Source organism: Crocodylus siamensis, chromosome 12 (assembly GCF_052110815.1).
Source record: "Crocodylus siamensis isolate JL-2025a chromosome 12, ASM5211081v1, whole genome shotgun sequence".
Lineage (NCBI taxonomy): Eukaryota > Metazoa > Chordata > Crocodylia > Crocodylidae > Crocodylus > Crocodylus siamensis.
Window position 1 is genome coordinate 23,643,864 of NC_143406.1, and position 11,603 is coordinate 23,655,466.

An 11,603-nucleotide genomic window follows, 5' to 3' on the forward strand; every position below is an offset into this window, starting at 1 on the left:
TTGCATGCATCCATGTTTTGGTCCTGCCTAAAAGGAAAGCCCAGGGACTAAGATCTTCTGGACTGACTGGCAAGTGTGAGTGTCTAGCCCTAGACCTTGAATAGGAGCATGGTGTGGGAGTGGTGAGTATCTGCCTCTTTTCTAGGCACATTTTTACCTCCTCAGGTGAATTTGATGGCCCAGGTCCCTGTTCCTTCCTGCAGAAAGACTAAAACAAAGCACTTCCCACCTTTGCGTCTTTCACAGCCTTCCCAGTGTGTCTCGACAAAGTGGCAGCATACTCTTCCACAGTGAACTTGCTAGTGCAGAGCCCGAGGTCCTGGCCTACATACTCCTCTGGAGACTTCATCAGGTGAACCACCACAGGCCCCAGATCAGCAACGGCCATGCCAGCCATGGGAGTCTCTCCCAGGGGGATAGCTGCAGAGCAGAGAGTGTGAAGGACCCAAGTTCTAGTCAAGGACATTATAGCATTTGAGCCATACCAGCCTTCCACAGAGCCACAGTTAACAGGTTTAGGGTGCTGGAAATGGGTGGTTTTTTAAACAGCATGAGGGGGAAATGGCCTTAGGGACCTAAGAGAATTCCCTCTGAATCAGGGTCACATGCTGCTGAAAGGAGCCTTGGGTGCAGAAGGTTTGTTCATCCCTGCTATCCCCCTGAGACATGCCACATGCTCAGATCATGGAGCACAACATGCCCCTTTGCTTCAGCACTTATTTGAAAGGGTTGCCCAAGCCAGTATCTCCCTTTACTGCCCTTATTGGCTCCCTCCCCAGTTGCTGTTAATCTGCACAGTCTGGAACCTAGAAAGCAGCTCTAGATTAGAGCCACATCTTAACTGGAGCAGTGGAGCAGAGGGTTTGTGTCAAGAGCAGGTGTTAGCATGGTTTCAGGAATACTCTGAGGCTCCAGTGGGCCTATATACCCTACACTAAAGCCTGGACTGCTGCCTCTCCACCACTGTTGTTACCTAAGCTGACTAAACTACAGCTACCTCAGGTACATTCCCCACATTGCACTCACACCTCTGACTGCAGTGTGGGGAGACCCCTGGAGCAAAAAGGCTCTTTGGTCCATCCCAGTGCTTCTGATATCATAGACTCATAGAAAATTTTATTAGAAAGAAAATAAGAACTACATTCTACACGCTCCCATGGCTCCCTGGAGCCCCTTACCCAGCTCATAGTCTTCCCCATCATGGGCCTTTTGGGGTCGGAAGACCGTGAGGAAGTTCTCAAAGTAGAAGGGCAGCCGGACGCTCGTCATGGGGACACCAATCATCCGGAAGTACTCCTCAACCTCGCCTTTGCCATCAAAGTGAAGTACCTCCAGCCGGCCCTCCATCAGCTTGTTCACATTCTCCAAGCCACTGTACACCACGTAGCACAGGGCCAGCCTCTTCATCATATCAGCCAACAGCTTGCCCTATGCATGGATCAAGTATGGGAAGGGAAACTGAATTTAGGTGATTCTTGTGAGTCAAACCCTCTACCCGGGATGCACCTATGCTCCAAGAACCTCCCTAGGACTAGGAAATACTGTTCCTCAGTGCACAGTTCTTGGGTACCGGGACAGGCTGGTCCCTTACCAAAAATGGATAAACCAATGCTTGCTAAAGGCAGCTCAGGGCTGTCCTTTCCCTGTTCTGATGTGCACACCTTGCTGAGGGGGACATAGTGACTACTGTTTTATAAAGGGAATTTTTTTCCTGCAAAAACAGGTCAGCAGCACATCTGAAAGAATAACAGGTACAGTGAAGGCCACAGTAACAGGGCAAGAACCAGTATCTTCCTAGAGTGTGTGACAGTGAGATGTCTACCACTTCTGTCCTGCATGCAGTCCAACTTCTGAGCCTACTTCGCCAGGGAGCAGGGCAATGGCAATGGCAAGAATGAGCAGGGCTTTGCTAGTGCAGATCAGAACTCAGAGTGTGCATCAGCACCTCGAGTCACTATGTAGCAAGCTCTGGTTCTACCTCTCCTGGTTATGGAGAAAAGCTTGAAAAGAGGATCCCTAAGGGCCAGAGGGCAATCCCAGCAAACCCAGCAATGTCAGTATTGCAAAACCAGGGCTTGCTTCAGGATTTCTGATTACTTGGTGCTGGCCATACTGCGCTAAGCCATAGCTGTGGAATGACTGTCATATGTCTCTCTCACTGCAGCTATTAGATCCTTCTCTGTTCCACAATTGTGTTATACAGCATTCAGATAAACTGAGTTTTGCACCTGTGCAACCTCCTTCTCCTTGCTACAGTGCTCCCAGTAGTTTGTCACAACAAAGGCTCCATATGCTCCTTTCAGAGCTGGCTCCAGCATCTGCTCATCATCTTGGTCACCCTTGACCACCTCAGCTCCCTTCTGCTTCAGCTCCACTGCAGCCTTCTTCCTGGGGTTTCGTGTGACCACTCGGACCTGAAAGGTCCCATCTTCAAGCAAAGCCCTGGCCACAGAGCCCCCCTGAGCACCTGTAGGAGGCTAGATGTCACATCTTCACAGCTCAAAAGCATTTCTCCCAGCCCTTTGTCTTTCTTTTATTAGTTTTAAACTTACTACCTATTTGTTTGTTTCATTTTATGATCTCTAGTTCTTGTATTGAGAGTAAATAATAAATCCCTATTTACTTTTTCTTTACCATATAATATTTTGTAAACCCTTGTCATGTTCCCCCTCAAGTATTTGTTTTCTAAACTGAATAGCCCTAGCCTCTTTAGTCTTCTCATATGGAAGCCACTCCTTGCCCTTCTCTGTACCTTCTCCAGTTCTTCCATGTCCTTTTTTGAGATGTGGGAACCAAAACTGGGCACAATATTCAAAATGTGGATGCAACATGGATTTATAAAAGGATATGATAACATTTTGTTTTCAGTTCCCTTTCGCTTCTTGGGGAACACTGCTGTTTACTTTACACCCCCAAAACTGACCATTAATATACTTTAACCAATTTCTAATCCATGAATGGATGTCCCTTGTAATCCCATGACTACCTAACTTTGTTAAGAGCCTTTGATGAGAGACCTTGGAACAGGCTTTTTGGAAATCCAAATACACTAATGGCAACTGGTTCATCCTGATCCATCTGCTTATTGACACCCTCAAAGCAAGTCATGTTCATCCATGTGCAAACAATCTTTTTTTGATTATTATTGTTTCTACCAGTTTTCAAGGAACATAAATTAGATTCACTGGCCTTTAGTTCCCTGCATCCCCCCTAGAGCCTTTTAAATATTGGGGTCACATTAGCAACTTTCCAGTCCTCTAGTACCAAGGTGTTTTATAGTGATAGGTTCTATACTATGGTTAGGTGTTTGGCAATTTCCAGCCTGAATTCCTTCAGGACCTTAGGGTGAAAGTCATCAGGTCCTAGTGATTTGCTACTGCTTAGTTTATCACTTTCCTTTATGACCTCATCTACTGAAACCTCAGTTTGGGTCAGCTCCACAGACTTGTCCCTAGAGTGGAGTGGATGGGGTGAGGGAATCTCCTTAACATCTTCTACAGCAAAGACAGATATAAAGCATATATATAGGCTAAGAACTGACATTCAAAAAGCCTGATGCTGAATCAATTCAATTTCTGCAGGTTAGTCTAAACTGCGTAGATTGAACTGATAAGCAAGTGACTTCACCTTTGATTCTAGAAATACAGCCAAGTGCCTGCAATGGCTCAGGCTGAAAGTCAGGGGGTGCTACAAAATGCCTCCCTGCCCAGTTGGAGCAGATAGCTTGGGCCAAGATTAGCCTGCCCACCCCATGAGGGGGGTTTGCAGGGGAGGCACAAAGCATCCTGGGATGCCAGGGTCTGTGAGTTAATTTGGATCTGAAGGGGATGTAGGACAGATGTTCAGTAAACTGATTTAATCTAAATCAGGTAAGTCTGATACCACATCCATCCAGGTTTATCTTAAACCGGTTTCAGCCATTTTGAAAGTGGTTTATGTGTTTTGAACTTCTGTTGTATTACAGATTTGAATTGGTTTACCAATCACTTATACTGGTTTATGTGTAATTTCTGTCCCTAGCCCTAAGTTTCTTGATAATCCTTTAGTAACCCTTTTACCCCTGAATCATCTAAAGGCTCAACCGACTCCCTGAAAGGTCTCTAGCTGTCTTTGGCATCTTCTTTGATGTCCTTAAAGAAACATTTATTGTGTCACAGGGCACTGAGGTGTGCCTGCTCCGTTAAGGGCAGTGGCAGCTTAGCTAGAGCACTCCACAGCTGCAGGTTACTGTGCCAGGAGGCTAATGAAGGAATCAGCCGGCACCTGCATGTGGTCAACTAACTGGAAGGAGACAGGGCCCTGAGCACATATAAGCCCCAGGGCTGGGACTAGCAGGGGTTAGTTCCGCAGCAGGTGCCAGGGGAGGGAGCTCCTGCAGTGAAGAGCTGCTCAGAAACACTGTGGCTGCCTGATATGCTGCTTACAGGACTAATGGAGCTCCAGGAACTTATCAGATACCCTGGGCTGCAAGGCACTCAGTGCTCAGGGAGAAGTTTGTCTCTTTTAAAGAGTCAGAGTGCACCCTGCACTGTTTGTATTATGTTATAGCCCAGGGGCTCATATTTTTGTTGTTGTTTGTACTCCGGTGGATTGGCCTAAGGCTACCGGAGAGGAGGCCTCATAGGGGCCAAACTACCATGTGGAGCCCCAGCGCCAAAGGGGGCATGATGGCAAGGCTGCGAAGCGCCCAGTGCCAGTGGAGTGCAGCAGTAGGGCTGTGGAGATCCCAGTGATAACAGAAGGCTGAATTAGACCAAGCCCTCGTCACAGGGAGAACATTGATATACCATCTGCAAGGCATGGGGTGTGGTAAAAGGGTGGCTTTGGAACCATGCATTTAGCCATAAGGCTTGGGGTGTCTCGCAAGGTACCTAGAGTGGGACCCAAAAGGGCTCTAAGAACTCACAGGGTATAGACTGAGTGCCTACCCCCACAGTCTCTACCTCCCACCTGTTCCCCCAAGCCCCTGCCTGCCCTGCAGCCTCTGCATCCACACTCCCCACAGCCTCTGCCCCCTTCCCCCTCTCCTTACTATCAGATGAGGCTCCAGTTCCATTCCCTGCCCAGGGCACAGAGCATGTGGAAGTGTAGCTCCTGCCTGGCCATGCAGCAATGTCCAAGGGCCTGGAGCTACCGCTGCTGCCGACTGGCTGGACAGGGGCTGGAGTCAGAGTCACAGCAGCTGCCTATCCCTGCCCACCTTGTATCCAAATCCAAGATGAGGGGCTTTCTCCCCCAGTGCTGAAAGGGGGAAAAAACCTTGTTTTGGAATCAAGTATATGTATGGTACTGCCTCTTCAAAGCTACCATTAAAGCAGGGGCGGGTGATTATTTCAGGCGGAGGGCTGCTTACCAAGTTGTGACAAGCTGACGAGGGCCACATGGGTAGCCCTGCTCTTTGACAGGTGCCCTGCCCCCTGGTCAGCATCTTGGGACCAGTGTCACAGGGCCAGTGCTGGTGGGGCCCAGAGCAGGGCACAGGCTGGCAGGGGTCTGTGGAGCTGGGCTGAGCTGCACCAGCAGGGATAGCGGGGAGGTGGCCTGTCTCCACAGAGCCCCTGCCGCCTGGGACCCTGTACTCCTGCCACCCTGCTCTGGGCCCTGCTGGTGCTGGCCCTAGGACACAGGTGCAGGCCCTGCTCCTGCACCTGATCACTCCCAGTGCTCCCCCAGCCCTGCGGTACAGGTGGCGGGCAGTGCGCAGCCCCGACCCCCAGCTCATCAACAGGGAAGGAGCTGGTGCTGAGCACAGGGAAAAGTGACCCCTTGCCCACCCCATGGCCAGCACTCCCTGCTGCAGCTGCTTGTAGCCCACGCAGGGCTGTCCTGAGCAGGCACAGCCAGCCCCAGGCAGGCTGTGAGCAGCTGCAGCACAGGGCATCGGCCAGAGGGTGAGGGCGGGCCACTTTTCCCCTGCATTCAACACCAACTTGTAACCCACGACCGCTGCCAGCCTGGGTCCCACGCAGCTCTGGCCTTGCCCGTCAGGGCTGCACCGTGGCAGCAGCAGTTGCGGCCCCCCCACTTTCTGTGCCAGGAACTGTTTGCTGCTGCTGCCCGCCTGGAGCTGCGCGCTGGGCAGCAGCAACAAACACTGCCTGGCACGGCAAGTTGTGGGGCCACAGCTGCTGCTGCCACATGCAGACCCAGTGGGCAAGCCCAGAGCCGGTGCAGGGCCAGGTTACAAGCTGGTGCTGAGCACGGGGGGGAAAAGTGGCCCCTCGCCTGCCCCGTGGCCAGCGCCCCGCAGTGCTGCTGCTCACAGTCTGTGTGGGGCTACCTGTGCCTGCTCAGGATAGCTCCGCATGGGCTGCAAGCAGCTGCAGCAGGGAGCGCCGGACACAGGGCAGGGAAGGGGCTGCTTCTTCCAACCACCTCTCAGCACCAGCTAGTTCTCCCCCCTTCCCCTCCCTTACCTGAGGTTCCCAGCCACAGGGTCCCAGGCCAGAAGCCCCTGCTGGGGGGGGGGGGGGGGGGGCCGGGCAGGCTGTGCTGTTGCAGGAGCTCTCCAGGGCTTCCTCTGGGTCCTACTGCCCTTGGTTCCTGTCAACTTTGACAGGAACCAAGGACAGATCAATTTTAATTTTCTAAATTTTTTTAGGGGCCCCACAGGCTGGATAGAATGGCCTCATGGGCTGGCCGCAGGCCGTATTTTGTCCACCCCTGCATTAAAGCATGCTGGCTTTCTTTTGGTCCACTTTCCATTTTTCTGATTTATGGCATTAGGGTTGGCAAGCCAGTCAGATATTGTCAATTGACTGCATATTTCTTGACTGGTTGAAGATTGTAGAAATTTTACAAGAAAACTAAATATTTTTGTAGTTTTTGTGAGAGAAATATGATTTTTTGGTTGTTTTTTGACACATTTCTTAATGGAAAATTTGTGGGTTTTCTCTGTTTTTTTCTGGCCCTTTAAATCCAAAGACCAAATGTCTGGTCCTTTCTCTATGGACCTTGCGAGAGGCAACTTTGGTGCTTATACTGCCTCCTCTCTCCCCAGGCTCCCTTCCTGGATAGGGTTACCATATTTCCAGTTTCAAAAAAAAGAGAACACCTGCCAGCAGGGGTGGGGGGAGGGTGGTATATGATTTTGTACATGCATGTGTGTGTGGGGGGGGGGCAGTTTCTAACTGTTACAGTAAATAACAAGTATTATTGCCTCAAAAAATAAATGGAAAACAAAAATAAAGCCACAACCCGCACCCCCCAGCCCTGCCAGTGCCCCTTACTCCCAACCCACAGCCCCCATCCCTGCTGGTGCCCCCCACTCCTCCTGACCTGCAGCCCCATGGTGCTGCTAGTGCCCCACACTCCCGACCTACAGTGTCCTGTCCCCACCCCCCCCAGTGACCTGCTGGTGGATGCCCCCAAGCTGCCCCCATCCCAACTGCACAGTTGCTGCAGCAGCTGTGGCTCATGTGGGCAGTGGCAGAGTGTGTGGGCTGGAGGGAAGAGGAAGGGAGGCCTTTGGTACCTCCTGCCCTGGGCTGCGGCTCCTGCACCTCCAGGCAATGTCTCCTGGCTGCCCTGCCCCTGTGAGCAAGGACACTGGCCTAGGTGTTGCCAGCCTGCTCCCCGCTGCCCCCAGAAGGCCCCCACTACTCCCTTCTCCTGCTGGAGGGGCAGGTGCCTCCTTCCCGCCCCCCTGCTCTGCCATAGCCCCAGGTCCCAGACACCTTCTCCCAGCGCCAGCAGGCACCTGTCCCCCCTCACACACCCACCCCCTCCACACACCTCTGCTACATACACACATACAAACACATAGACCCCTGCACAGTCCCCAAGCCGTGGCCTTCCAACCCCCACTCCCTGTAGATTTACCTGCGTCCAGCTGGAGGGGCTGCTCCCAACACCCTGCCTGGCTGTATGTAAGCCCCATGCATGTGCCTACAGAGACACACGTGGCACCCCCTGCCTCCAATTGCCCCAAGTTAAGAAATCTGTGTAGCGTCCCAGTCCCCACTAGTACAACCTGTTGTATCATTCCTGTATAATTTGTATCCCATGGACTCGCAACCGACTGTCCTCCAGTCATTGACTACTGGGCAGGTAGTGTCCTGCCTCCACTTTGGAAACATGTATCCCTCCCCCACTGGAAGAGCACTACCTTCTACCCACCCTACCTCCCAGCACTCAAGGACTAGTATCTCCTAGGTGTTAGCGACCTTGAGCCTGGCTGTGTTTTAATGGGCTGACCTATGTGACTTTTCCCACTGGGCTGTACTGGCTCCCTCTCTGAAGGGGAATTTCCATAATTTCCTACCAGTTTCCCCATCAGCAACAACTTACCTCTGTCAGGGCACAAGTGGGTTGCACACTCCTGTAGTTCCTTCTGACACCCCATCCCAGCCAGGCCTTTGGCACAGTGACTGACATGCTGCCACCCGCCCCTGCAGCACATGACCCAGAGCTGGAAACACAACTAGGTTGTTGCTACTGCAGACACTGCTGGGGCCTCCAGCTGCAGTGGACATTCTTTTTCTGTGCTCAGCTTTCCAGATTTACTTGCCTGTTGCTCCAAAGACAACTATCAGTTTCTTGTCAGCCATCTGGGGTAAGAAGTCCTGGGCACTAGAAGCTCTGTGAGGAAACAGACCAGGCAGGAGTCAGCTTATAAGCTCTTTAAGAGGGACCTCCATGACTCCCGGTGGTGCTCAGGTACTGTCTTCCATCATCTTCTCTGCCAAGCCCACAGCACTGCACAGGCTCCCATACATAGTGCAGGGCAGGGACTCTGCAGAGAGAGGGCTGAGGCCCAATTCCTACACAAATCCCATTGCAGCAGGGTCTCTTTAGAGCAGTGGTCACCAACCAGTTGATCTCAGTCAACTGGTCGATCATGACAGTTGATCTCAGTCTGTCAGAAGCTCCACAATCGGGAGCAGCAGGATGCACATGGCTGGGCTGAGACACATGCCCTGTTGCCTCGGCTGGGCTGGGTGAGTGGGGTCAGACCCTGGGCAGCTTTTCCGGGAGGTGGGCAGGGCAGGGGCTGGGGGAGCAGTAGATCCTGCGGTGCCCTTTACTTACAAAAAGTGATCTTTGCCATACAAAGGTTGGAGACCACTGCTTTAGAGGACAACTAGGGCTCCAGAGATGGAAATACAGTATGCTGCCATATTCAAATCAGTCATTTGCATTCCTGGATTCCCTACCAGCAGTGTGGTTCAGACACTGAGCCATGGCAGCATGCATCTGGAAGGGGCAGATGGCTAAGTGGGGTGGAACAGTTGCTTCCCTCCCCTTCCTTAGAGGGTGGGTGGCTCTGGGCCGGCAGTTTCATCATGATCCCAAACCCCTAGGAAAAGGGAGAAAGAACAGTGAAGCAGCAAGAGCTGGAGTGGGTTAATGAGTGGGGCTGGCCGCTCTCACCTTTCCCAGAACATTATGCTCAGCGCCTGGAGCTGATGGCTCACAGCTGTGGGAATGTCCTCTCCTGACCCCTCAAGCCCCGCAGAAGGGCAGCACCTCTGTAGACATTCATATCAGTGGTGCCCGGAGAAAGCATAGCTTTCCTCTTCCCCAGTTGCTGGGAAATTGCTTTAGATTCTCACCGCTCTTGTCTTGTACACCTAGTCTAGTTTTTCCTGCTCCCCTTTCTTCCCTAGCTGCTTCTGTCCCTGCTTTACTATCATACCATATTTCCCTGGCCTCCTTTGCTGCTTTTCTGCCTTTTGCCCCAGCTGCCTTCCTCCTGGCCCCTGTGGATCCCACACAGCTAGGAGATCTGGGGATGGAATGGGTAAGGTGCACTGGGGAAGCTGCAAAGAAGCAGACCAGCACCCTGCATCAGTCTGACTGAGTTTACACCATTTCCCCAGAGGAGCCAAACTCATCTCATATGCACAAGCCACCTTGTCCCAGCCTTGTCCAAATTCAGCCAGCTCTGGGGTGGCACACCATGGCTGCACAGCACTCTGCAATGACTTCAGAGGACAGACAGTGGAAGCAAAATGTAATTTCCCATTTAAAGTGTACAAACTCTAACATCCATATAGTGCTCTGTTATGGGGCATTTAGCATTCCCACTGCATTTACCTGCTCTGGAACTCAGCTAGGACACTTGGGCTGGCTTTCAGCTCTTGTAGAAAATACCAGCAGGTTTAACAACCTGCTATACCAGTTCTCAGACTGCCCAGTGCTGCCCTGTGGGGGGCCCGTGGAATTACCAGGTCTTCTTGTCTGGCAAGTGGGGTTTTTTCCAAATGTCTCTGATCCAGGCCACAACCTGTCTCTGATCCAGCACCCCAGCCTGGTGTCCAAATGTCTCTGATCCAGCACCCCAGCCTGGTTTACATGGTCTGAAAAAGGTCAAGAGTGTCTAACCCCTCTGATGTGTCCCAAAGCTTCACAGAAAAGACTTGCAGAGTGGGCAGTACAGCAGTAGGTCAGCAGCAAACCCCCTCTCCAGGTCCATAAAAGCAGTGCTGGCTGGGTGTCAATGAGGGTCTCAGACAGTCCTTTCTGGGGGCCCCCAACATTAGAGCTCAAAAATTAAAGCAGGATGTGGATAAGGGCAGAGCTGTTCTCCCCACTGCCAAAGGACTTTCCATAAGTGACGTGGCAGGAGGTTGCTGCTGTTCTTAGCAGGCTGTCAGGGGGCTCTCCCTCTTCCCTGCACTCGGTAGTTCCCAGGTCCTGGTCCCTTCTTCCCAGTTTCATTCTCAACAGTTATAAATGTGTTAGCAATGAGTGAGGTAAGAGAAAGACTCCTGTATTTCATGCACTTCAGCCCCTTCCTCAGCACAATGTACTTGCTGTGTGATATTATTTTTTTACCAGCAAACACACAGATGCAGAGACACATGGAACACTGTCCTTCCCTCAGCTCTGGTTAACAAACTGTTGACAATGAAACAGCAAATAAGGAACCAGGAAATGCAGATAAGGAACTGGGAGCCAGGAACCAACCGGCCAGCCTCTGCCTCTGCCACGGCCGTCCACTCCCACCTCCAGGCACACAGGCCTCCACGAGCAGCCCACTAGCCACCTACCTCTGCCTTGGCACTGGGCTGCCCCAGCTCCCAGCAGAGCTGCCTTCCCGAGGCCCTGTCCCCAGGCACACAACTTGCTCTTTCCTTCTTCCTTTCAAACCCCTGGCTCTGAATGATTGGCAGAAAGCAAGAGCTGGTGCATTTGAGACGGGGGAGCCTGCCCCACCGGGATCCTGTGCATGGGCCTGATTCCTTTCTCTTCCCCCAGGTTTACCACAGGCAGCGTCTGACCCCTGTCTGCAGACCAATGCAGGTCAGATGTTAACTGGCAGCATATTTAAAATGCAGTCACAGACGCATGCTAGCTCTCCTCCCCCGTTTCCCGTGCAGAATGGTAGAGGACTACAATCTTCTGGACCGCCTCTTAGCAGCTGCAGAGGCCTGCCCTGTGCTGCTGGTTTGCTTCTTGCCTCTTGTTCAGTGCTGTGAGGTCTGAGGGCAACAAGCACAGGGGAGGAAATGACTGGCATGTTTTGCCTGAGAGAGGGATAGGGCCCCACATGGAGGGCTGTTAGCTCGGGTGCAAGGCCTGAGGAGAGCTGTGCTGCTAGTAGCAAGACACAGCTGCTTACTCTGCCCCTTACTATGGAGTACACACACAGACACCCC

At 52.2% G+C, this 11,603-nt stretch overlaps 1 protein-coding gene across 2 annotated transcripts in view; it reads right to left on the reverse strand.

Moving 5' to 3' along the window:
• NMRAL1 (NmrA like redox sensor 1) overlaps nucleotides 1-11,137 on the reverse strand; it is a 28,862-nt gene extending 17,725 nt beyond the window's left edge. Inside the window, exons 1-5 of one of the 2 annotated variants that reach the window (XM_090023944.1) lie at nucleotides 10,995-11,137; nucleotides 8,510-8,580; nucleotides 2,229-2,467; nucleotides 1,179-1,428; nucleotides 230-420 (exon numbers count right to left, since the gene is read on the reverse strand). In XM_090023944.1, coding sequence (XP_089880070.1) covers nucleotides 230-420; nucleotides 1,179-1,428; nucleotides 2,229-2,467; nucleotides 8,510-8,549 — 720 coding nt within the window. In that variant the 5' untranslated portion in view covers nucleotides 8,550-8,580; nucleotides 10,995-11,137. Of the gene's footprint in view, nucleotides 1-229; nucleotides 421-1,178; nucleotides 1,429-2,228; nucleotides 2,468-8,289; nucleotides 8,414-8,509; nucleotides 8,581-10,994 lie in introns of those variants that run through there. The other variant, XM_090023943.1, reaches the window with a different exon arrangement.
• Nucleotides 11,138-11,603: the final 466 nt, after the last annotated feature.